Raw genomic sequence first — 25,646 nt, forward strand, 5'->3', positions numbered from 1 at the left:
CAGTCCCGATTTGCAAATGCTACTTTTTGTGAGTGCTGTGTGCTGGTCTTGACTTTCATTCACAGAAGAGAAATGAAAAGCTGAGGAAGCAGTGATGAGAGAAGCACAGTAGCAGTAATACTCATGCCATTTGGAGGCAAATGTTGAGCTTACGAAAAGTATGCAACAAAAATAAAAAAAGCAAGCACGGAAGGCGCTCTGAGTGTTAAATATTCATTAGTATTCCCCGTGACGCCTGTTCTAAATATAAGATACATTTCAGCACAGCCCCGGTATGTGACTGGGATGTTTCGCTTTCCCTTACATGATGCTGTAGCCATTTGGATGGTGGGATGTCACCATGGCAACAGTGTGATGCTACCTTTTGTTTGCTGGATGAAATGACCAGTTGCAAGGTTGGTCAGCAGTACTCATAGAGGATATGCTGGACTGCGACAGCTCCCATTGTCCTGACCACCAGCAGGTCTGGGAGGTGGCAAGCAGGAGGTGATGACAGCTCTTTGCATCAGAGCCTAATAGAGACTGGGTCCAAATCCAAACCCGCTCTGCTTTTTAGGACTGGTACAAGCAGCACGACTTGGCTCTTTGTTGAGATCCCCACCCCAAAGGTTAGGAAGGGTTTCAATTTACAGAATCAATGAATTATAGAATCATAGAATAGTTTTTGTTGGAAGGGACCTTCAAAACTCATCCAGTGCCACCCCTGCCATGAGCAGGGACATCTTCACCAGATCAGGTTGCTCAGAGCCCCGTCCAGCCTGGCCTGGGATGTCTCCAGGGATGGGGCATCCACCACCTCTCTCAGCAACCTGGGGCAGGGTTTCACCACCATCAGTGTAAAAAAAATTATTACTTAGGTCTAGTCTGAATCTCCCCTCCTTTAGTTTAAAACCATCACCCCTTGTCCTATCACAACAGGCTCTGCTAAAAAGTCTGTCCCTATCTTTCTTGTTGGCCCCTTTTAAGTACAGAAAGGCCACAATAAGGTCTCCCTGGAGCTTCTCTTCTCCATCTGAACACCCCAACTCTCTCAGCCTGTCCTCCCAGCAGAGCTGTTCCAGCTCTCTGACCGTTTTTGTTTTATTCCGGTTTGGGTGCACCCACAGTGGGTGAACAAGAGGAAAGCTGGGGTTTCAAATACATACCAGAGAGTTTATTTGCTCCTAGGACCCTCAACCAATAGCCTAACATTGAATATAAGGTGCTTTTTTGGCCATTTTCACCACTACTAAGTACCTGGGGCAAGATTTATCTCCTGAGTCAGACATCTAAATTCAGTCATTTATGTCTACTTGGCTAAATGTCAGCAGGTATCTCTGCTCTCGTTCTGATCCATGGAGATCTGCCAGTACAGTCAGCAGACCCTAGAAAGAAATTCAGCTCCAAGACCAAATCCAGGTAGGATCCACCTGGCTCCAGACAGACATCTACCTTGGTCTGCGGTCTAGATTCCAGAAGACGTTCAGACTGTGACAATATATGGCAGGTTCAAAGTATCTATCTTGCTCCTAAGATTAGTTACAGAGCCAAGACTAATTATATCCCCATATTAAACATTTCTTATAGGATGAGATGGGCTAAATCCAGGACAGGATTAACCTCTGCAACATCTGTGTGAATCAGACAAGTATGTCCCCTCTTCTGCAGATGGAGAACCTGAGATATGCTGGGTGTAGCTGACCAGGCTCTGAGTCAAATGCTGCTCCCCTCCCCAGAAAGAGGATGAGAAAGCAAGTGTTCACATGCTCCTTTTGCCTCTGTAGTGCCTTTGATATGAAAATTGCAGGAGCAGAGGCTGTCGAACAAGTCTGCAGTAATTTGAGCATTGCCATGAGTCGCAGCCCAGGGGAGGAACGGGGTGTCAGACCATGGCACGCACTATTGCAGCACCGCTGTCCCAGCTACAGCAACTAGATCTTTCGTTTTAAAGTGACTATCAACTTCTCTGGCTCCCGTAGTTGTAAAATTATCGCTCTGAATGCAAAAGGTGTTTGCAAACATGCTGGATGCACACAGAGGGTGTTCATGCTGCTCCTGTAGCATGCAAAGGACAGGTTGGTGGATGCATAGGCTAAAGTACAGTGTCTACCCAGATACTAGTAAAGCTCAAGTCCTACCTGGTGCCTGGAAATTGAGAGGAGAATGAAATATGATGCACCATCCCCATCCATCCACTGCCACTCCAGCGCACACATTTGATGGACATTGCCAGCCTCAACACTTTCTGGGGAGCCACACTGAAATTTGCCCAGACAATGCCAGTTGGGTTTCCTGACCCCACTACTGAAGGTGGATGTGGCCAGACCTCGCTGTCGCACACCACTTCATCTGTGGCTCATGGTAATGCCATGTGGGGGCTCATAAGTCGCCCAGGGGACCAGAGCATCCTCCAGGATGCAGCTGGGGGGCTCACCTTGCGGTCCCCAGGCTGGCAAGCTCACTGCTGGCTCACAGACACAGCCATGGGTGCTGCTCAAACAGGACCATCGTCTTTCCCATTCCTGCTCATCCTGCTGAGCTGGGCTCTGCTCTGACTCATGCAGTATCAGCACAATTCCCCAATCCGTTCAGATCAGAGAAGCTTTGAGTGCTGCTGAACCAGAAAGGCCCCAGCTCGCTTTTCTGGTCCCAGACTGAATTACACTTTTGGCCTTTAGGAAAACTCTTTTTTTTTTGCTTGTAAACAGAGATATCACAGGAAACCTCGTGAGGTACTGCGTTTTAGCCTAGTTCAAAGCAGAACTGAACTTTAAAAGAGAACAAGGCATTCATATGCTGCTATGGGTACACCATCCACATTATCATATTGTGTTAGAGTTTGACCATGCAGCTCAAGATCTCCAAAATTCCCAAATGCTTCCCTTCATTTAGGTTCCTCTTTACACTTTGAAAGTCAAATTCCCCTGACAATTTGGAAGAGAGGATGTGTCACAGATGCACAGACTTGTAAACTTCATGTCGGAGTCTGACACAACGCTGTACAGCAGAAAAATCACAATCGCTGTGTATTACTGGACTCTGGAATTCTTACTGCCATTCATTCAAAGTCTAATTAAAATCTTTTAAATACCAATAGCAAAACATATTTATACACATCCAGCAAGAGATAGATGAGCCTGCCAACATTGTACAGCATCTCTTTAGCATTGGAAAACTTATCTCTGACTTCAATACGATATGATCAGTTTCATCCACACTTAATAAGGAGCTGAGTTTGTCTGAGAATAGTTAATTACCTTTGAAATTAATATTAATCACTGTAGGGGGCACCTCCCCTCCATGTTTTTACCCCAGAAGGAATAATAAGAAAAATGCCCTAAAACTGCAAGACCTACAGGGTCGAAAGTGTCGGAAGAGATAGAGAGGAAAAGGGATGTGGGGGGCCGAACACCCTTATCTGTGTGGGTGCGTTTCTGCTGGGGTTTTCCAGGAAAAGGGCCATGTCTGCCTCTGCGTTCATTCCACATTTTACACCCTGTGTCTTCATACACATTCCCTCACACCTTGTCCATGTCAGTGTAGTCCCCAGGAGCCTGTGCTGAGGACGAAGGATGCATGTGAACAGAGATGGTCCCTGCCCTGAGCTGCCAAAGCACAAAACCACAACAAAGGTGAGGTTTATGGAGGGGTGAGGAGCAACAAAGGACCTGAGGATGGGATTCTCCTTGGCTCTGGACATTTGTAGCCAATCACTTTGGGAAGGAATCTCTCTTGTTGGTCTTGCAGAAACCTTGGTGGCTGCCTTGGACCACAGAGCAGAGTTTTAGATGGTGAAAGCTAAATGTGGTGAATCTCCATGGTCATCCAGGGAACATGTGGCAGCATCAGGGGTTTAACCAGATCTGCTGAATCCAGATCAGTGCCCTAATCAAATGGTGACTCTCCCTGAACATGTAGATGTGGGGCCTGAAAAAAGAACCTATATTAAAGGGTGTTAGAAATTTCTGCCTGTGGTGTGCTCCAACCAGCCTGACAGCAATTTTGTAACACTGAAAATCAGGTTCTAGTGGTGTAACAGGGTGTTTAATTTCATTTTTGGACAGCAATTGGGCACTGGCATGTAGAAGGATATCCCCTGGGCCAGGGAAGGGGAGACTTATTTGTGTCTGTATTAGGAAGTGAGGTGGCCCCAGAGGGAACTGACCTCTGGAGCAGTGGTGGACAGCTGGTGTTCATTTGACCATGTTTCAGAAGGGTTTTACTTCGAACTGGTATGGTCTGACCCTATGGACCAAATGCTGGTGTGTTTGCAGATCCAAAGCCCATCATACCATCATTTTTTCTCCCAAAGAGGTTCAGTCCCAGCATCACTCCATGATAGAAACCAAAATCCGGGAAGCAGGGGCAATTAGGGAATTTTCTACAAAAGCGTGCTCTGATCTGAATTAAAATGCTAATAGAAATGCATTCAGCGAGTATCTTTTGCCGATCAACTTTGCAGAACTATAATCCTTTTGTTCCGCTCTTTCTTTCTTTCCCTCAATTCCCGGCTGACAATTGACAGGAACTCCCTTTCAGCGTGGGTTTGGTCACTCGCCGGCAGCAAACGCACCCAGCAGAAAATGCTCCAACTCTTCGCGTTTCCCAAGCGGGGAAAACCACTTGAGCTGGAGCTTGGGGTCAGGATTACACCCCTTTAAGTCAATCCCAGGGAATCTACAATTTTTCTACGGTGACGAAGTTTTCTCGGTGCTTTCCTTGCTAGCACAGAGAGCCGATGAGCGTCAGCCCCGCACGGGGACGTTACCAGACTAACCCAGCGGCACAATAGGCAAAGCAAAGTCCCACATCTTTCCCATCGCTGCTGCCGACAGGATCCCCGCAGCTGGGCTGGGATCGCCTGTCCTGTGCTGAATGCATTACGTAAGGCAGGGATCGTTTGTCAGCCGTGATGGTACAAACATAGCTGCAGGCAGATTATGCAGAGAGAGAGAGAGAGAGAGAGGAGGGAGAGGGAGGAAGGTCTCTCCAGGAACGGTGCTCCACGCGACTGAGGATTGCAAGTTGGCAGGTTGTCGGCTGGGCGAGCTGCTGTGAGGGCGTCGCTGGCGGTCCCTGAGATGCTCTGGTTCGTGTGGGATGTTTGAGACAGGGACGAGAGACTAAGTTGGGGGACGAGGACTGGCATGAGGATCGGACCAAAATGGAAGGGCTTCTGTCTCCGATGAGAACGAAGGTAGGGGACGATGTTAATGCCTTTTGAAGCTGCTTTTACCCGAGGAGGGGAAGGGGAGGTGCGGGGCTAGCTCTCTGAATAGGGGGCTTGCCAAGCTTTTGTCTCTTTTTTTCTCCCTCTTTTTTTTTCCCCTTCTTCTTTTTCAAAACTACGCTCATGAATGTAACTCAGCGGAGGAGCGACAGCAGTCGCCTCCGAGAGGGGAGTAACCCATCACTCTTCCTCGACAGAGATGACCTTTGTAAATGAGTTTGCCTTTTGGAGTAGACAGCCATATTTTTGTTTGAATTTCCAGTCGGAGGCTCTCATTGTGTCTGTGTGTCTGTGTGTGCTCCCCGGGCAGCCGTTCGGGGAACGCGTACCTGCGGTGTGGGGAGGGATGGATGGTGCCGGTGGGCTGACCCAGTATGGTATTTTCCACACCAAGAGATGCACAGACAAGCAAAGTGGGTGATTTTTTGTGCCCAAGTACCCCGTCAGGTTGGCACACCACTTGGTGTGGACTCAGACCAGAAAGCTGTAAAAGAGAAAGTGAATGTGCAGACCTAAGGAATCGCTGCACTTGTCTGCTGCCTTCTCGTGCTCCCAACTCTCTTTAAAGGTTTGCCATTAATCCTTGTGATTAAAGAAACTTGAATTCCATCAGGGAAAATCCATAGACAAATACAGTGATGGTTTAGTTTGTCAAATCTCCTTCTGTGCTATTATTTCTGTGTGGTCCTGGGGGATAGGCTGAATCCTGGTTTTATTTTATTTAGTCGCTGCCTCCATCCCATGTGGTAATTGCCTTGGTAAATCTTTCTGATTTTGGTCCATTACCAAATGCAATCCAGTCCTGCCGTATTATACCTCAGGACTGGGAGAACTGGAATTCAATGTCAATTCTTGTTGGCAACACGGTATCTTCATATGTCTTAAATGCAAGTAGTTTTGAAGAGGTAGTCAGACCAGAGTTGTTTCATATAAATGCCAGGCTAGAAAAAATTCTGAGAAATCGTCTGGTCCAGCTCCTGTGCTGAGGCAGATCAGCTAGTCTGGTCTCCTGGATTACACCCCTGCCACCTACTATCTTAAATTAAAGACTCTTCAATGACTGAAAGCATTTTCAATATTAAAAGCCAGAAAAGTGATTTAAATAATAATAATTTGCCAGCAAATAGCAGTACTATAATACTCCAGGGCAGTAATTTTTTTTTTTCACTTTAATTCAGTTCTTTTTTGCCTTGCCCAATAAGCTGAGCATTAAAAAAGGACCTACCAACTTCGTATAGCTCTCCATTACCAAGAATAATGCTAACAGGCAGTTTATAGAATGAAAGATTTATAAGGGATCATATAACCAGCCATTCATTCCTCTCATTACTGAGAAATATATACATTAGTGATAGTCTTTGTAAGGCATTTCTCAGTATTACTTTAAAAAAAAAAAAAAATCAGAGAATAGAAAAGAAAAAAAATCTGCCCAACTGATCTCATTTCCATTATTAGAAAACGCAACTTCCAACATTTGAGTTGATGTTTCCATTCTGCTCCCTTAACACGGCTTGAAATGATTGCTGGGGGCAGTCTCTCCCAGAATTGGTGTGCTATCAGGTTAATGCGTGGCTTACAGTCCGACGTGTGTACTATCAGCACCTGCAGCATGCGTACAGCCATAAAAATGACAGAGTAAGGGAAATGGACCAGGACTGGGTGTTATGTTCATCCATCTGATTTGCTTCATAGCTGCAGCTGGAATGTGAATCCTAATAACACCATTCATAAAGTGTAATCTCAATTACTACTATTAGGTTATTTATCGATCCTATCAAAGAATCTGCTTGATAATATAGACGCGATCCTTTGGATTCTAATCTTCTGTAATATCAGAGTAAGGGATGGATTCTGACCTCCTTTGTGTACAGGAAAAACTTCTCAAGCCAAAATAATGTGATGTTGAACCATGGATTGCAATGATGTAAAACTGACTTGATGCTCCTGAAGATCCATTTCCTGACAGTGATGTTACATTGCTGTTAATCTGGAGTAGCTCCATGGATGCTGATGGAGATATTCAAATTGACTCTGTGTAATAAAGCTCAGGATTTGGCGCTTACATCTTTAACCTTTCAAAGAAATAACAATGAGAAAATCACTTGAATAGATTTGAAAACTAATCTCATTTCCAAAATGCTTCGTAGCTGGCAGTGAGTCCCTGCTCACTTGCCAAAAAATCAAGCGTAAAATCTATAACTCTCCAAATACAACCTTAACATGTGATGCCTACAAAGAAACTTGACAATAGCAAGGCTGTCACTGTGCCGAGACCCCTGCCTGTCACGCTCCCTAATATTGCCTCCTTTTTTCCCCTCTGCTCCCCCATCTGCCTGATCCCATCTGTTGTCACTTGGTTTACACTTAGTCTGCAACTGTTGGAGGCTAGTTGGAAGGTTTTTCGTCCTTTGGTTTGTGCGGTGACAAGAAGGATGGTGGGCTCCTGGTCATCTCCATCAGTGTTGCCTGGAGTGAATCTGGAACATCTGGGAGCTCCAGGACTTCAACCAGGATGAAAACATCTCCACATTACAGTGAAATGCAAATACTCAGTTTTATCTTTAGCGTCCCAGGCAGAGATGTTTGGTCTGCTCAAATCTAGACAAAAAAATAAAATAAAATTAAAAATTGCTTTGTTTCCATGGGTAGGAGTGAGGGCTGACTCTCACAGTCTGTCACCAAGTGTGAGGACAATGTGCGTCTGCCTCTCGTAGCCAAACACACAAAAGCCTCTGCAACTAAAAGGAGATCCAAACCCCTGCAGGTGGGCTTGGGTGGATCTCCTGGTGGTGACTGAAAACACAATTGCTGTCAGCTCTTAGGTTCTCTTTGCTCATAGAGGTTCCCATCACACAGCAGAGCTGGCAGAGGGACAGGTGGGCACATCTTGACTTCAGAAGCCTAATTTATGGTGCAAGGGGGGCTGGGGTTGAGATGCTGAACTAGGACCGGGACATGGGTACATGTCCTCACCTCTCTGTGCAGCTCCATAGCAGGGCTTGCCAGCAGAGTGCTGGAAATACACAGATGAGAGCGTATTTCACAGGGGATCTGTGTCCCATTCCACAAAGTGATAACCCGCTTGGTTACTGGGCCATGCTGAGTGGTCATAGAATGGGTTGCTCAATGACTTAGAGACCCTTTAGAGTATTTGTAGAGGTAAATTGGATATAAAATGTTAAGTGCATTACTCCATGTAATGGACTCCACTGCAGTAAGTCATGGGCGATTAACAGATTTCTACTTTTATACACGCAGGATGCACAAATGCAGGAATTTAAGGGAGAGTGAAGGAATATGTGGTAAAATAGGCTGGTATCTCAAAATTGAAGCAAATAAGTGGAGCGCACTGAACAGAAAACTTACGACAATTTTGGTATAGATGGTCAAATTTCACATGACTAGAAGTATTAGTGGCATGTCAATATTTGGCGGTTTAATTATGAGACAGATAAATACTACCAGAATCAGTTGAATTCTGTATCTTAGTATGTCTGAGACCTCTTTTTAAAAGCAAATGAATATACACAATAGCAACGTCCCCACGCTGCCTTAAGAGACTGTGAAGTTGATTGAGTACCACGGAGCGAAAAGAATGAAGAAATGCATAAATATTGCACTCCTTTTGTTAGCCTCCATTTTAATTTGTTTTATAATCCTCAACACATGCACAATTTGCCTTAACCCTCAGTGCATCGCCTTCAGCAAATTATACTGGCATAAGAATTTCAGTAATTTCAGTTTCCCTGCCGCTGACACTTGCCAGCGCACGCTACTGAATTTGCAATGAGCACCTGGCTTGAACCACACAGAACTGGCTAGCTGCTCTATTTTCCTTTGAGAAGCCTGTGTTTGGCGCTTTTTTGTTTATCAAAGCGCTGCTTTTCTTTCAGACTGATTGAAAGAACTTTTTCAATGAACTTTTCATCTGTTCAGAAACACGCACGGAGGGTAAATGGAGATTAATTGCCATTGAATTTACTAAGCTTTGCATCCAAAGATAATGAATTTTGAGTGTTCCTGTGTACAGAGAGTTCAGCTAGGGAACTCAGTAAATAATGTGTGTAATGTTTAGATAGTGCTCTTAAAACGTTAATGGGGCTGTTCTCTCTTATTGAATCTTATTAACTTTATCTGTTTATTATAGATTTTGGGGATTAGCAAACTCCCATGGTGTTACTGTTTATTCAATAAACCCTGTTGACTCTACTTGCGAAGCGTTTTAGTTTTTGACCGCTAGGTCTCTCAAAAAGAATGGTTAAGTTGTCCTTTGTGTCTTACTTAGAGAAGTTCATGGCAGTTTGAAGCAGAGAAACTTGGGGAGGTACCACATGCCCCTGAGTCTGGGACAGCAGAGGGCTGTGACAGCTGCCTTGGAGATCACCAGGGCTGGAAATTCAGAAGGGAAAATTGCCCCAGAGAAAGGGAAGTCTGGAGTCTGGGTTACACATACGGATGGAATTGCTGTAGTCTTTAACCCCATCGGATGGTAATTTAAAAGAGGTTTACCTAAGCAGGTTTTTTATCATAGTGTGAGGCTGAATCTAGTGAAGTATTTGAGCAGATTCTTAAATTCAAGCTCTCAAGCTGTCCTTCGGAAGTTAAAGTTGGGTTGCTGCACTGTATGGAGAGCTCTGCATCCTAAAATCACCTTACAACACTCTCGTATTAGCCAAAATGCTGAATAAGTCCTTTGCATATGTCGTGACGTGAAACTATTCCTCGTATTTTTGGTAATGGCAAAAGATGAAGTGGCAACAGGGAGCATCATGCACATCCATCCTCTGGGGTCTCAGATCCCTAATTTGATACCACTGTGTATTTAACTCCCATTTTGAATATCCCATAGAGATAGACACAGGTGCTAATGACACTCAGAGACTGGGATGACAGAGTCATTTGGGGGATTCAGACCTCCTGGCTGGAGCAACTTCACATGGATGGTGAGCATTCAAATGTTTTGGGTTCCTGTGCAATCAGTCATGAGCTGGTGTGGCCACATGAAGTCATAGCATGGACTGGGAATCACCAGTGCCCCACAGCAGCCCTTCCACGGGGCTCTTGCACAGTTTGCCGAGCAGCTTAGTGGGTCTCTCCTTCCCCATCTTATTAGCAGTTTGACTCTAAGGTCAACGAGGCCATACATAGTTCTCTGAGCTTGTAGATGGTTGAAAAGAAAGGCAGTGAAAGAAATAATGAAGTCCTACATCTGCTACTGTTAGTCATAAATTTATAAATACCTGGAAGAGAGAATGTTAAGGCAAAACTCAGAGCAGAGTTTGGCTTTGGAATAACTCTACCATAACATTATGCCTCTGGAAAAGCAGAGCCCTTTCTGCTCCTCTGTAACATTTCCTAAACCCATCTAGATTTAAAAAACAATATATCACTGAACATAAAACTGAAAGGTTATTTTTCCTCCCTGGCTGTGCTTTGTACCAGTGCAGTGAGACACGACGCCTGACTGCGCCCTGCCTTCGTGTGCAGCCGCAGCATCGGTGGGTTATTTACTGTACAGGGGGAAAGTGTACTCATGTGTCCTGGGCAGGAACTGGACACTGCGTTGTCAATGAGAATTGCATTGCAGTAGCACTAGAAGGTCAAAGTCCAGCATGGGGACTCATACACTTGGTGCTGGCTGAACACATGATGAGAAGACAATCCTTGTCCCCAAATGCTCCCCACTGAAGGGCTGGGAAAAAAAGTGGTCCATTTTGCCTCTGTTTTCTAAGGAGGACAGATTGCAGAACAGACTGATCTCACTTGTGACATAATGGCTAGGTGTCCCTTCTCAGCATCCTTAGCAGCACTACCAAGTTGTCAAGAGGATGGACCAGACTCTTTTCAGTGGTGCCAAATGATAGGATGAAGGGCAGTGGGCACAGACTGAAGCACAGAAGTTTCTATCTGAATATGAGGAGAAGATTCTTTACTTTGAGGTGCCAGAGCCCTGGACCAGGCTGCCCAGAGAGGTTGTGGAGTCTCCTTCTCTGTTGACATTCAAAACCCACATGGACACATTCCTGTGTGATCTGCTATGGGTGAACCTGCTTTAGCAGGTGGGTTGGACTGGATGATCTCCAGAGGTCCCTTCCAACCCCAACCGTTTTGTGATCCTGTGATTCTGTGAGTTGAAGCTACACCATCCTAACACCAGACACCCTTCACTGCACATTATTTTGAGCTAGTTCAGTTCTTGCTGAGCACCCCCATGATGACCATCATCTGTTCCTTGAGATGGATGAGGATGACCACAACGCTGAGACTGCTTTGACTTTCACAAACAGCACAGTCACCTGGTTGTAGTCCCTCCTCTGCCATAACCAACAGAGCATCAGGACATCACTGGGAGGTGCAAATCAGCTTGGTACCTTGTCATGTCAGAGCCTGGGATGACCACAGCATACCTTGACAGCCAAAACTCTCATGCTGTATATCAAATACCACTGGATCCTTTCAGGGGATGGAAATAGAAACTGCTCACCTCCCACTGTCTGGGCATCATGCCCCATCTCAAGCCAGTCTGCACCCTGGCCTTGATTCTCCACGTCTTAATCAACCTGTGCAAAGCCCAGGCTGTAGCAGAGATGTCCAGGAACATCTCAGGTTCCAAAACCTTCCTGTGGCTGAGGTGGCCTGGAAGTGCCCAAGGACCTTCTTTTGGTTCCCAAGAGATATCACAGATTAGCACAGGCAGTGCGGGGCTATGTAAAGACCACACTGATAATAAATTGAAATTAATAATAGCAACAATACCAGTAATACAACAACAACAACAACAATAATAATAATAATAATATTTAAAATAGAGTAGGACAAGACATGGACTGCAGGAATTAAAGAAAAGTGACAATGACACCATTAAGAGCTCACTAGCTCAGTGTGTGGGTTACAGGATTCAGAGTTTTTTTAAAAAGAGCAGAGAAAACATGCTGTTGAGCACCCATCTTCCTAGTCATTTCATTAAGCAGTTTTCTTCATGAACAGCTGTTGGTGAGGCAATTTGCCACCCTTTTCAGAAGCAGAACTCGGAGCCACCCGCTGCTATCTGTGAATCACAGGTTGTATCCACTGGGGAAGGTCATAAAGTCTTAACTGCTGTGAAAAGGGGAAAGCTGAAAAAACGGGAAAGTTGTGAGGATGCTTTTGAAACAAAAATGATGGTTGTCCCAAAATGCCAGCACAGTAGTAATCTAGGGAGGAAAACAGTTCTCCTGCATGGCTGTCTGATGTATTAGGTCATTCTGAAGGCAGTTATTGGTACACACTGTGTGCATTTAATGTTTGGAACTATATGGAATGCAATAAAGCACTTGCACAACGCGTATTTGATGTACAGAATGTCTGATCCGTGACCAGCGCATACCAGCATAACTTTAAGCACCTCAGCACATGCTTCAGTAGTGGTCAGCTATTATAATATTTTACTGGTTCTAGATGAATGAAAAAATATGTGTGCAGCTGGGTATGTGAGCTTTCTTCCTGAGAATGCACATCTAATGTACTTTAACTGTCATTGCATTCCTCTTTGATCTACATTGCAGTATAAACCCCATCAAATCTACAAGACCAAAAATTTGACCCCATTTGGGATTCAACCAGTGAGACAAAACCCCTAAGCCCTGCAGGTTGTTCCAGTTCAGAGGAGACCTAAGGACAGATATGGGTGTCTTTTTAATGTAATTTATAAACATATAATAAAGACAATAAACATACAAAGTCTTGTTTCCCTGAGCACAGCAGGTATCAAACAAACGAGAGGGCAGTTTTCCTGCTCAAGCTGCCTTCCTTCGTGCACCACCCACCACACCTGTGGTTTTCCTTGGTGCTTTGGTCCTTAGTTTGGTTATACTATGAGGAAGGATTTTCACCCTCCCTGGTACAGTCCCTCCCTGATATATGTGATTACAACACATGACAGACCAGCTAAAAAAGTTGATCCTTTCTTCTCTTCCAGCTCCAGGTCCCACTTTGGGTTTTTAAGGAAAATACTTGTCCTTTTTGTGCAGGAGTTCAGCTTTGGTGGAGGTGCTGTGTTGCAGCATCCCAGCACCAAGCCTCTCCCCACATTCAGAATAGCAAAACCTCCCAAAATTCAGCTGTTCCCAGGCACAGCCATTGACTCAGGTCACATATAACAGGTTGAACACTGCTATTAAAAGCTGATTGAACAGTAAATGTGGTGTAAGCAACAGTAATAAAAAATGCACTGCTTCTTCTTTCACAAATTCTTGTTCACAGGTCTCCTGTGCAACAAAGCCCAGAGGAAAGCCGTGACTCTTTTGGCATGTCACAGGGTCCCATGGGATGCAGCACTGATGGGACACAGCCCAAAGCAACAGCCAAACCCATTCCAGTCTCTGAAAACACGCAGATATCATCACTCTTCTGCTCAGCCTGGGTTTGGTAGCACTATATGCTTGAAAAGCTTGACTCTGCTGGAGTAACATTAAAGGTAGAAGCAATCTGCTGGGTAGACAACACTCAAACCACTTGGGGCTTTGAAGACAGGAGGTCAAAACCAATATACCAAGTCAGTTATCAGCCAGTCTTGTCTTCCCTTCCTCTCCAACCTCTGGCTTGGAGCTGCAGGAGCTCAGGTCCTTTGATGTAAACCTGTCAGACTCTCTGGTCTCTTCCCTGCTCTGCCCTGCCCTATTCTTCCACACATACATTTGTGTGAGATTTTAATTATAGACATGATCGTATTGGTAAGAAAACCCTTCCTTAATTACACGCTCAATTAATTCTAGTAGCTTAGGAGCTGAAAGATGAAGTCAGGTGAAATCATTATTGCTTCATCTGAAGCTGAATGTGTCCATGGCCAGGTCTGGAATAATACCGTGGAAGTAATTTTTCTTTAGAAAAATGGATTTCATTTAGAAGAGATTAAATTATTTTGGATAGAGAGAATTAGAGTATTATCTAGTGCCACTGAAACTCTTTTCCAGCAAGACTAATTACTTACAGGACTAATTTTTTTTCAGTAAATATTCCATGATCAGGTCCAAGAAATATATTTTACAAATAAGGCAATGTTCAGCCACATTACAGCTTGTGCAACTGCTCCCATAATGTACTGTGGCCTTTAAGAGAGAGATCAGGAGAGAGGAGAGGTTAAATGTGTCTTCACAATGTCAAATATCCCTCCAAGGCACCACTGTCTCAGTGTTTATCCTCATACCCTCAACGGTAGTTGGGTACCACACATATGGGCACTGATGGGACCAGGGTAAGGATGCCTGAGAAACATCCAGGCTGAAGCCAGCTCATCTGAGCTTTAAGCCAGGATCTGTCCCTGTCTCCGTTAGACCAGTGGCTCCCAACATGTGGGACGGGAAACCTGTGTTGCACCCCCAGGACCCCTGCTAACACCCACGACAGCATGGAAAATAAGGTACAAGTGCAGGGGAAACAAAATCCAAGCTGGAATAAATAATCTAGGAGGTAGAGCAGGATGCAGACAGAGGTCTGGGACTGGAATAAGGAGTTTGAGAAGTGGCAACCAGGTCTGAATAGATGAGTTTGGGAGAGGATGAATGAGGGGTGGAGGGGCAAAGACGAGGTGGAGGACTTAAGTCTGTGGTGTGGAAACCTCCTTCTGTCCACATCCAGTGTGCCAGGTGGATGTGCAAAGCTGCTTTGTAAAGAGGGAACACCTTCAAGATGCAAAGCTGGGAGCAAGGGACATCCCTGCAGCCCTGTCCCATCTAATTATGCTGTCAGACACTGATTTTCCAGAGGTTTCTTCTCATCTTGTGCATAAGATGGACAGTAGTCAGATAATGAGAAGCTATTGCTTATTTTGTATTCTCTTTATTTCTCAGTGAATAACCCTAGGTCTTATTTACTGCATACTGCCCTGAAAACATAATTATTCATTTTCTCATGTATTTTTTCTGCAGAACTAATTGCAACAGTATCAAGGTTCATCAAAACCTGTAATCAGACTGGGGGCTTGTCTCCATTTAACTGATGCAGAACTGAGCCATGAAGGAATTGTTAAAGGTCTCCTCCAGTTCTGGGCCATTTCTGACTTTTCCAAGTCCTTAACATTACACAGTGCTTTCTATGTTCATTGTGCCCCTCATCATTTGCCTCTGGCAGAGCCCAGGCTTTCTTCAAGTTATGTGCCAGGGGTGTCGCTCACAAACCCAAAAATAAAGCTTAGATGTCAGAGATCATCAGTAAAAGTTTGGGATATATGAATCACGCATCACCAACTGTCTTCACCCAAAGACTTCTGCAGTGCTCCTCAACCTCACTCCCTGGGCACCTTCTGTCTGCCACAAATGTCAGAGAGCCCTTCAGAAAGCAGACACCCTCACTGATTTAACCTTAAAACAGCTCCACACTACACAAGGAAGAAGGAAACCATGGGGCTGGAGGTTAGGGTGAATGGAGCATATGATCATGCAATTAAAAACTGCATCATAGAACAACCCCTTATGCCTGGTATTTTCTAACTTTTCACCCTGATATTCACCCAATGCGGTTTCCACATCTATAATACCAACATGTATATGCATACTGTCATATGGCTATTTTTTGCTTAACCTCTTGTTATTAATTCCCTCCAAGAGTTCAAGACGAACTGACTGGAGTTAATCATTTCTCCTTGCACCTTCTTGGAGTAACACAGACTGACAAAACAGACAGTCGTGGGAGTAGATGTGAGCAGAGCTGTATGAAAATGCCAGGCAGCTTTTGAATGCACAAATAAAAATACAGCTCTGTGGCAAAACCATATGCTGAGGGTGGGGAGTGAATTTGTGTCCTTCCATTTGCATCTCTCTATATGCCATCTTTGCCCAGAATAAATGTCTTTGCCCACATGAAAAGCTGCATCTGATTATTTGCCCTCATTTGATCGGGTAGGAAAGAAAGCTTTATAAAATGGGTGCGACTTTTACAATGTGTTGCAACTCATTTTTAGAAATATGTGTCTGCATATGCCAGTAGTTACTCTATTTTAAATCACTCTTGCACATTTAATGATGGTATTTGCGTTCTTGTCCAGTGTAGATTTTCTAATCAGTTTCTAATCAGTTAACACAATATTATATTATTGACAGGTACATTAAGAAGAAAACATTGAACAAACCCATTTTTTTGGCACTTCTTTACCCTCCAACCAGCTCTTTTCAGGTTCTAAATGCATTATTTTGCTTAGACCACACTTTTGGCACATGTGTCTGAGTCTGAGGTTTTGTTGAAGATCCTCTTAGATGGCTGATAACAGTGTTCTGGTTTTCCAGCAAGTGCAAGGAGAAACGTCAGGCAAATGTTTCAAACCTCTCCCACAGACATCACAAACCTTTTTTACCAAGTGAGACACTATTGATCCTGGGTCCAGCAAAAAGAATAGGGAAAGGTGGCAGAACAAGGAGGTGGCTGAGATTACATTGCATAGGGTCAGAGTCTCTGCTGGCATCACTCCCAAAAATCAGTAGAGATAAACTGTAGTTTCTCTTACACACAACTGAGTCCCAGGCTTATTTGTGAGAATGACTCACGTTAATACGGGAACATCGCAGATGCACAGAAAGATGGTGAAGTTGTTTGGGAAGGCATCAAAGGCTGGAACACAACAAATACCAAAGGGAAAAAAAAATGCAATATTTTTCAATCTGGACAGAAAAAGAGAAAGGGTTTCTTTATATATATATATATGTATATTTTATTATTATTAATGCATTTGTTTTCCTGTGAAAAGTATTTACACCATTAAATCAGCTTAAGCCATTAATCTTCCCTGGGAGATATCACCCACACTACAAACAGGGAGATGAAATAAAGCTATGTTGCCTATTACGTATATTGCAAAAGAATTAATGTCAATGGAGAAAAGATCAAACCCAAAGAGAATGAAATGCAGGGCAGAGACTCAGCAATGCAAACTCGTGTTCTACCACCAACCTTGAAGGAACTTTGCCAGTTCGTATTCAGTCAGGAATGTGGCCACTCCTTTTCAACCCTGTCTGTGTAATGCTCCAGACAGTGCAGAATAAGGACGAAAAATAAGGAATCACTTAAAATTTCACTTCTCCTAGAGAGTAACTGGTAAATTCTTACCAGAGATTATGCTTTTGTAGACCAGATGTGGAAATTTTTAGCAAAGAAATCAGGAATATTTACATCAGTATCAACAAACAGAACTTACATAAAATGAAACTGAAACTCAGAACCAAGGAGAGATTTGTGAAAATGAGAAATCTTAGGAATATTTCCAGAAACCTAAGGAAGTGGTTAAAGACTCCCAGAAGCAAAAATTAATGCTGAACATTTACATTCATTTGACAGAATTTATCTACTCTTCTGCTCCATAAAACCTAAGTGCAGCACTTAACCTGCAACCCCCAGCGACGTCTGGTGTGTGTTACTTCCCAGCTCCCGCGATGCTCAGAGACGTGCTCTGGAATGCAGAATGAAGTGTGTGGTTGAGTCTGTGGGCTGAAGGGAAATAATTATTGCACAGTAATCAATACTGTGCACCTTGCCTGGCTTCCCAGCTTCTCTGACATCCTACCAGAGTTGTCAGAGGTTTGGACCGGGTTTTTTTTTCTGATTTGAATAAGGTCATAGTGTGTTTGTGGGTTTTGATTTGAATCGATTTTCTTCCTTTCATGATGATGACAACACTCCTAAATTAGACAGTGGCACTGAAGCCTCAGAATACATCATTTTAGTACCTGGGGACAGATGCACTCATGGCGGGAGTGGATGTTATGCTCTCAAAACCAGTGCACTGAAAGCCTAATATTTTTAATAAATATATTCCATATGCTTTGTGGGTTTTCAAGTGTAGGAGTGAGACAGAGAGAAGGGACTGGGATCAAGTGCTTTCTTCCCTATAATATGTTGATAAAGACGACAGACACAGTCCTACCAATGCCAGACAGGCAAAGACTTTTACCATTCGCAGGTGGTTCTAGAGATGGACCATCTGGACACAGCTAGGGATGGACAATGAAGCCAAGATCCTTCTGCCAGAGAATAATGGGATTCACCGAGTCTCTAATGGCCACACAAGGTGGAAATTTGGCTTAAAATTTTCCTGTCAAAGCTCTTCCAGATTACTTGCTTCCAAGATGTCTTGGTCAAAACATGTTAGCCTCAGACCTTCTCCCAGTCTGCATCAAGGTTTCAGTAGTATCCCAGAGCGTTCAGTTGTTGAATTCCCTAGGGCCAGAGAATTGCCCAAGGAAACTGACCCACAACGTACCTGCACCCCAGCAGTTCTCCGGTGGAAAGGACCTTATCCCTGGTCCTTTGAAATTTGAAGATCCCTTGGCTTGGTAGAGGCCCTGAAGCACAATAGTGTCCTTGCTCTTAAGTGTCTCAGTTCTTCTCTAGGAAGGTTGAAGACCTAGATACCCTTTATGTAGTCAAGGCTTCACAGGGATCTAGCTGATGAGCCTTTTGCTGGGACTAGGGGTTATAAACACCATGAAGAACGTGCGTAAGGTCCTGGTGTCCAGGTCCTAAAGGCAACAGGCCAGTATGGAAACAGCATTTGCCTACAGCACAAGGGCATGTAGTGGTAGGACAAGGAGTAATGGCTTTAAACTGAAAGAGGGTAGATTTAGATTAAATATAAGGAAGAAATTCTTCACTATGAGGGTGGTGAGGCACTGGCACAGGCTGCCCAGAGAAGCTGTGAATGCCCCATCCCTGGAGGTGTTCAAGGCCAGGTCGGATGGGGCTTTGAGCAACCTTCCAGTGGAAGGTGTCCCTGCCTATGGCATGGGGGTTGGAACTAGGTGATCTTTAAGGTCCCTTTCAACCCAAACCATTCTATGATTCTATAGAAGTTTTCCAGTTCAGCACCATCATGCTGCCTTGTCTTCTTTTTCCAGCAAACAGGGACTTAAGATCCACTGTGACCTCTTTGTGTTGGCTCTCTGCCCAGCTCTGAATCGTCCTCACAGATTCATAGAAATACTGTTGAAATAACACACTCCCATGGATAACACCCCATAAACTTCTGCTGCGCTCTCCCACTGCACTTACTGTGAGACAAGAAATGTTAACGCCTCGAGGGCGTCCTCTTAATTGCATGGCATATGTCCAACGGAAGCATATGTACAAATTAGCTGTGATTGCCGGTGTGCACAGTGGTAGTGCTGCTTGGGAAGATCTCTACTGGTATTAATGCAAATACAAGAGACAATTCTGTAGAGAAGTCATCCATGGCTTCTTATTAATCCTCAGGCACAAGGCATAAGGATTTTCTGGCTTGACTCTAATGCAAAAGAAACCATGGTAATAATAGGGTCCTCCAGCCAGCTGATTATGAGAGATTAATTAATACCTAGCACAACATGAGAATATTCCATATCTTATGCAGAAAGGCAGAAGAAAGCATAAGGATATTTTGGTGAATGAGCAAGCATGCATCAGTGAGAAACGGGTGAAAAGTACTGAATTATGTCTGTATTATTCATAATGTGATTGTTCCTAGTTCCCCAAGGCCGTGGATGCCTTATAAATGAATTGAAAACACAGTGAGTGGAATAAAGAAAAAAAGCAGAGGCTGTAAATCCAGAGTGACTCCACTGTTGGGTTGGCTGCTTTGGTGGGCAGGGCTCACATCTTTAAATGTGTTTGTGCTGTGCACACAGTGAGCAACCTCCTTCACCAGCAAACTCCCAAAACACCAGCCCTCACCTTATCCCAACGCTTTATGAAAGCTGATTGAGTCCTAAAGATTGTTTATTCCCTTTTGCAACCGGTATTCTGAGCTGGCCAGGAGGGTTGTTTCTATTATGTGTTTAAAGGAACATGTCAGGCAAGCAGTGAACACCGATATGTGTGCTCTTGCCATGTGCTGGTCAGACCACCTTTCATAGGAGAACACAACCCCTTCTCCAATCCCAGCCAGGTCACGGTCTGAGGCTCTGGGTACCAAAGGTTTAATGGTGTTATTGATGGAAGCCTTTTGCCTACTGGTGTAAAAGCCATGGGTCACTCCTATGCTTAATGCAGCTCAGCAAAGCTTTGATAATAGGGCATGAATGCCCGTTATCAGCTGTATTCATCTGCAATAAGGCAGCTACAAAGTATGCAATTATTAGTGGTCACTAGCAAAGGACTCAGGAGGGAAAAAACAAGGAAGCACCAGGCAACTGCATGAAAATAGAGTCAGATGAAAAAAGTAAGCCCTGAAAGGTGAATGATCCGAGAAGGAACGGGTGGGTGTGAGCTCCCAGGGATTGACGGATTCAGAAACACTTGTGGTTGAATCTCGCCTGACATGCTTGTTGCTTCCCTGGCCTTAGGGAAGATACTCAAATCTCTGTTTTTATCTCCCCCAGTTTTCTGAATCGAAGTTGTAATACCTGCCTACCTACTCACCTTTCAGAAGAGTATTCTGAAGCTCTGTTTGTTTGTAAACTGCTCAGGAAATATCATATGCCGAACTTTCTCAGCATATAGCAAAATCTGTAAACAAATCAGGACTGGAAGACACTTGGGAGAAAAAATAGGCACATTTGCATTGTTCACTATGAGAGTTTGTCTCAGCTGTTCTCAATACTTACAGCACAAGAGATCTGACCCTCAGGTAACCAGCTTCTCTCCCAGTGCTTATGGTTAAAGAGGCTTTCCTAATGCCCACTTAATTTCTCTCTGCAATGTAAGACAGATTGTTCTTCTCTTGCAACTAATCCCAGCCCTATTTACCACCTTTTTATGACAAACTGTTTCACAACCCTTCACACTTCTCTTTTCTGGACCGCAGAAACCTACCTCATTTCATCTTTCTTCACTGGTCACATTTTCTAAACCATAATCTTTCCCATTGCCCTCTTCCAGAAATTGTCCAATACTTTCATAAAAGGTGGTGTGCAAATGTGGACAAAATCTCCAGATCATACAGCTGTCTCCTTCTTGAACATATCCCTCAGATGAGATCTGCCTTGTTATCTTCATGATTTTTTTGCAGTATAGTATCACGCTTTAGATTCATGTGCAGTTTGGGATTCAAAACACTACAGTCTAAATTACATTCTACGTGGCATGGAGATTTATCCTACCAGTAAGTTGCTGCCTTTTATTGCTGTGAAACCTTTCACATATTTTCTAATTTGCCAGCCTCCAATATTTTTCTCTCTGCACAAATCCACATGCCGATTTTAATTGGCAGAGTTTTGTAAAATGTAACAGAAAACACTATTATTGCTGCAGGTTTACTTTAACCATCCTATAAGAATCAATAAAAAAGCCATGCTGTAAAATGCTTTAAAATCCCATGAGTAGAATATTCATCTCTGTTACATTTAATAGGTTTTTAGAGAGACTTCAACGAATCCCTGTGAATTCAGGACTAAATCTTTAGCTTATGCAACTTGCTGTATCTGCTTGGACTCCATTATAACCGTACCAATCCACACCTAGCGAGGAGCCAGCCTTTAATCTCAACTGCACATCATAGGAACTGTGTAGGCTTTGGACCAGATCTTCTCACACCTTGCCAGCATCATGCGTGCAAGGAGGGAGCAGCAGAAGCGATGGGAGGAGATGGCCTCTCAGCATCTTGGAAGTGAGACCTGGATTTCTCTTTTCCAGGACAAGTAATAAAAACTTGTCACAGAAGTACAGCTAAAACTCTCTCTTTTTCAAGCATGAAATAACAAAGGTATCGTCCAAATCCTCAGTGCTGTAAGATACATGAAGTGCTGATATTTTAGTGCTGACCACCAGATCCAGGTCTAGCTTGTAACCGACCACAAATCCCATTGTAGCCAAAGATCAATCCCAAATCCTACCCCAAGGTTTCTTGCAGAACTTCCCATTATGTTTCCAGTGGCCTCATCACACCCAGCGACAGCAGGAGCCAATGTTCAATCTTTGATCCAAGCCCAAACTTCTGTTTGGCTCATGGTAAGGCATTGCATGCTGGAACGTATAGTCCTTGCTGGATAATTAAGGGAAAAGATGGACACAATTTGGTAAATTACCCATAAATTAAGCCCAACACGATGGTTCTTGGCAGGTTGCTAGTAAGACACTTAATTGAGGAAAATTTGGCCTTCACCATTGCTCCATGTGAATCCACCAAGTACCTTGCATATTGATTATTTACTAATCGTGAAATGTACTTTAGCAAGTCTATTTCTGTATAATCTTCTCAGGCATGCAGATACCTTAAAGCAGGATACATTGCTATCAATTGTATTTTTAATTGCTGTGTTTAGAGAGTCTCATTGATCTAATCAGAGCTAAATAAGCCCCATGGTACTTCCCATAGTAAACTTTACTGAGGATGCGTTTCTTTCATTTCCTATAATGAAACCTTCTGCTGTGCTGTCGCTGGTCAAATGTGATGCCAGTGAGCAGAGGCTGCACACTTTAATAAATTTGTTGTTTTTTCTGCAGTTCACAAATCCCATCACCCAGGCAGTAGGAAAGCAGCTGGGTGACATTATCAGTAATTGCTTAATATTGTCATTGCATTTGCTTACAAGGAAAAAAAGCCACAGACTATCAATCAGCCGACAGAATATTCATAGTCTGTGATAATAGTAAGCGCTTTTTGAATGTCATGGCAACAGTCGCACAAGCAACGTGATCTTGTGCTTGATTACTTCCTGCTGCATTCCTGATAGTGCCCATATTGCTCCCTTATTTTGCTCTCTCTTTTCTCTCTCTCTTTTTTTTTTAATCTCATTTGTGTTTGGCAAGTACACAAAATAGCACCTTTTCCCAGAGAGTCCTGCTGAGCAGGACCTCTTGGGGTTTTTGTAGCTCTTCTGTAGCCTAGATTTTCCCTATAAAAGCTGTTCTATAGCCTAAATATGTCCCGTACTGGACGCAGCATTCCTGAGGGCATTTTAGGAATTATGTCTGGATTATGAGAGCAGGTAATCTCTGAAATCAGATTTCAGACTGACTTTCATGAAAAATATTTAGAATAATCTCATTAAATAGTTTGTTGGAATGGTTTTTCAGGCAAGGAGAAATAAATTGATTTGGCTAAGACACATCTGGACCTGACTCATTCTCTGCTTGTCCTAGTGGCTTGTGTTTTTCAATTGCTTTAGCTCATTCTGATGTCTGAGTTCATGGCTTCTAAAGGCCAGGAAACCTTTTGAGCCTCTTGTTTTCTGCATTAGAAAATCATCCAGTAATTTCTGTATCAAGTCCAGAATTTTTGAACAAGCAGTGGCATATGTTTGAGAAAGAGCTGTTTGGAGGTCTGCAGATGGTCAATAAGCTGGTATATGCCCTAGTGAGTTGTTCTAGATATTAGTAACTGTTCCTCTTAAACAACAACAGCGAAACAACAAAATAAAATTAGGAAAAAGCTGAGATCCTCATTTGCAGTCTGAATTTGCTCAGCCTCAGCTGTAGTCCCTTAGAGCTCATTATGAATTTCACTTCAGCTTGAAGAGCTGAGTCCTGTAGGAAATCTCCTCATGCAAGTGCTAATAGGTTGTAATCGAGTTATCTCCTAACCTTCCCAAGGATAAACTACTTTATATAAATTGGTTTAACAAAAGTGAAAAGTTCTGCTGGGGCGCAGGTGTCTGAAGTCATGTTAGACTGCTTCTCGAGCAATGTTCAGCCACCTAAGGACCCATGGAGACCTGAACTGCAGGGCTGCAAACTGGTGTACTCTGACAAGAAGGTGCAAAGGGGTGGGTGGACCACCAGGAACGGGCTTAGAAGCATTTCTTTAGAGCATTTAAACCAATAGCCCAGCTCAGCCATCACCCACCACAAATGATCCTTGTCAATGCAGATCTTCTATCTCAATCTGCCTTCTAAATGTACAATGTTTGACCAGGAAATTAAGGGGGATATGTATCTTGGTCTACTCTGAAGGACAACAACTCAAACTTCCAGTTTTACCTTTTCTTTTAATTCCCAGCTCTATTAGATCCTCCTTATGTCACTTCTTATTTAGTCCTCACGTGCTTGAGTTTCTTGATGATCACAATCGAAATAATGGCAATGTTGTGGGCATTTGGTCCATCCCTGTAGGTATGGTCACCTCCGGGATAAGTGACCACTCACATGGTGACCATTGACTCGGCTGCTCCTCTGCCGATAGATTATTTGGTTATATTATTTATAACATGCTTTGATAGGTTCGTTTACTGGGAGCTAAGTAATGGCAAGGCCTTTGAGGGCTGGATGCTTGTCAGACGTTACTACATTAAGTCTACAAGTGAAAATCAAACCGCCTGGCTTCAAAGAGGTTTGGCGGGTGTAAATTAACCTGTATTTTAGAAGTTCTGGAACAGATGTCATACTTTGCCCTGGAGATCTCATTACTGCTCAAATGTATGCGCAGATTTTGCCACATTAATGAAGCAGTGGAGGCCCCCTCCCCCATAAAGCAGGATTAGCTGCTGGTGTCTGTAGTTATTTTTGTCAAAAACGTTTTGAAAGCCAGTATGAGGAGAGGAGGCGGGAAAGTTCAGAAAAAGCCAGTATCTGTCTTTATTAATTACCAGATGATTAATTATTTAATCTGCCCAGATATCTGTATGCACAGCTCAGCTGATTCTCATTTATCAGGCTTTCAGCACCATTAATCAAGGGAAGTTTTAAATGTGAAGGAAGACAGGTTGATTTAAGGTGCTGCATTGCGGTGACGCCTCTGGTGAGCACATTGCCCGTCCCCAGCGCTGGGGCCATCAATCACGGCAAGGGCTGGGCCTTCCTTCCTTGAGCACCTCAAGTTTGGGCCACTCCGTGATTTAATTCAGGCTCCTCCACGACTACTTCTGCAAACCTCATCATGAAGTTTGAAACCTACCACAGGCTCAAGTGAAAGCACAAAGTAAATGGCAAGGGAGGGTCCAGAAATGGCGTTGACTTAGGGCAACTGAAGAGAGGTTGCCTCATTTCATCCAAGACTATGATGGTCCCTTTTCTGGGACCATCTTCTGGGATGGTGCACATTTCTTGGGAGTGCTGGGTGCTGCCTTAGCTTAACCATCCTCTATCACAGTTCGTTACCTGGGGAGGTACATGCGAGTTTCCAGCATGCACGCAGTCGCTCAGGAGATGCTCGGTAATTTGTCATGCTGCCCAAAGGCTGATCATATCTGCTCAGCTGCTGCAGTACGCATCCAAGCAGAAGTCATTTCAGCTTCCTTATTTAAACACCTAGGTAAGACCAAAGCCTCGGGTTCAGGAGAGAAACAAATAAGCATGCATGGACAACAAAGCATCCTGCTTTGCTGAGGTGCTCTTCTTCAGGTGAACAAGGGTGCGAGGAAGAGTAGGTGGATGCGAGCTCCAACCTGGGTGAAGACTAGTTTTTCCTGTTTTTTCTCCTCACCTTCTGCTTAGAACTTGGAAAGACCCAGTTTATCAGAGTGCAGTTGCCAACTCCCATCATTTTAGAATAATTTTAGAATGAACCTTATGTTATTGGAATTGTTTTTAGATTCTTAGCTCTTGGAGTCAACTTATATTGGAA

General features: G+C 43.7%; 1 protein-coding gene across 2 annotated transcripts in view; it reads left to right on the forward strand.

The window, feature by feature from the left end:
• Positions 1–25,646, forward strand: part of FRMD4A (FERM domain containing 4A) — a 388,388-nt gene that overhangs the window by 87,424 nt on the left and 275,318 nt on the right. The window contains exon 1 of one of the 2 annotated variants that reach the window (XM_065829460.1): positions 4,555–5,176. The exons of the other annotated variant lie outside the window; for it this stretch is intronic. Coding sequence (XP_065685532.1) covers positions 5,144–5,176 — 33 coding nt within the window. The 5' untranslated portion in view covers positions 4,555–5,143. Of the gene's footprint in view, positions 1–4,554; positions 5,177–25,646 lie in introns of those variants that run through there. 2 annotated transcript variants of the gene reach the window in all.

Source organism: Patagioenas fasciata, chromosome 1, assembly GCF_037038585.1.
Source record: "Patagioenas fasciata isolate bPatFas1 chromosome 1, bPatFas1.hap1, whole genome shotgun sequence".
Taxonomy (NCBI): Eukaryota; Metazoa; Chordata; class Aves; order Columbiformes; family Columbidae; genus Patagioenas; species Patagioenas fasciata.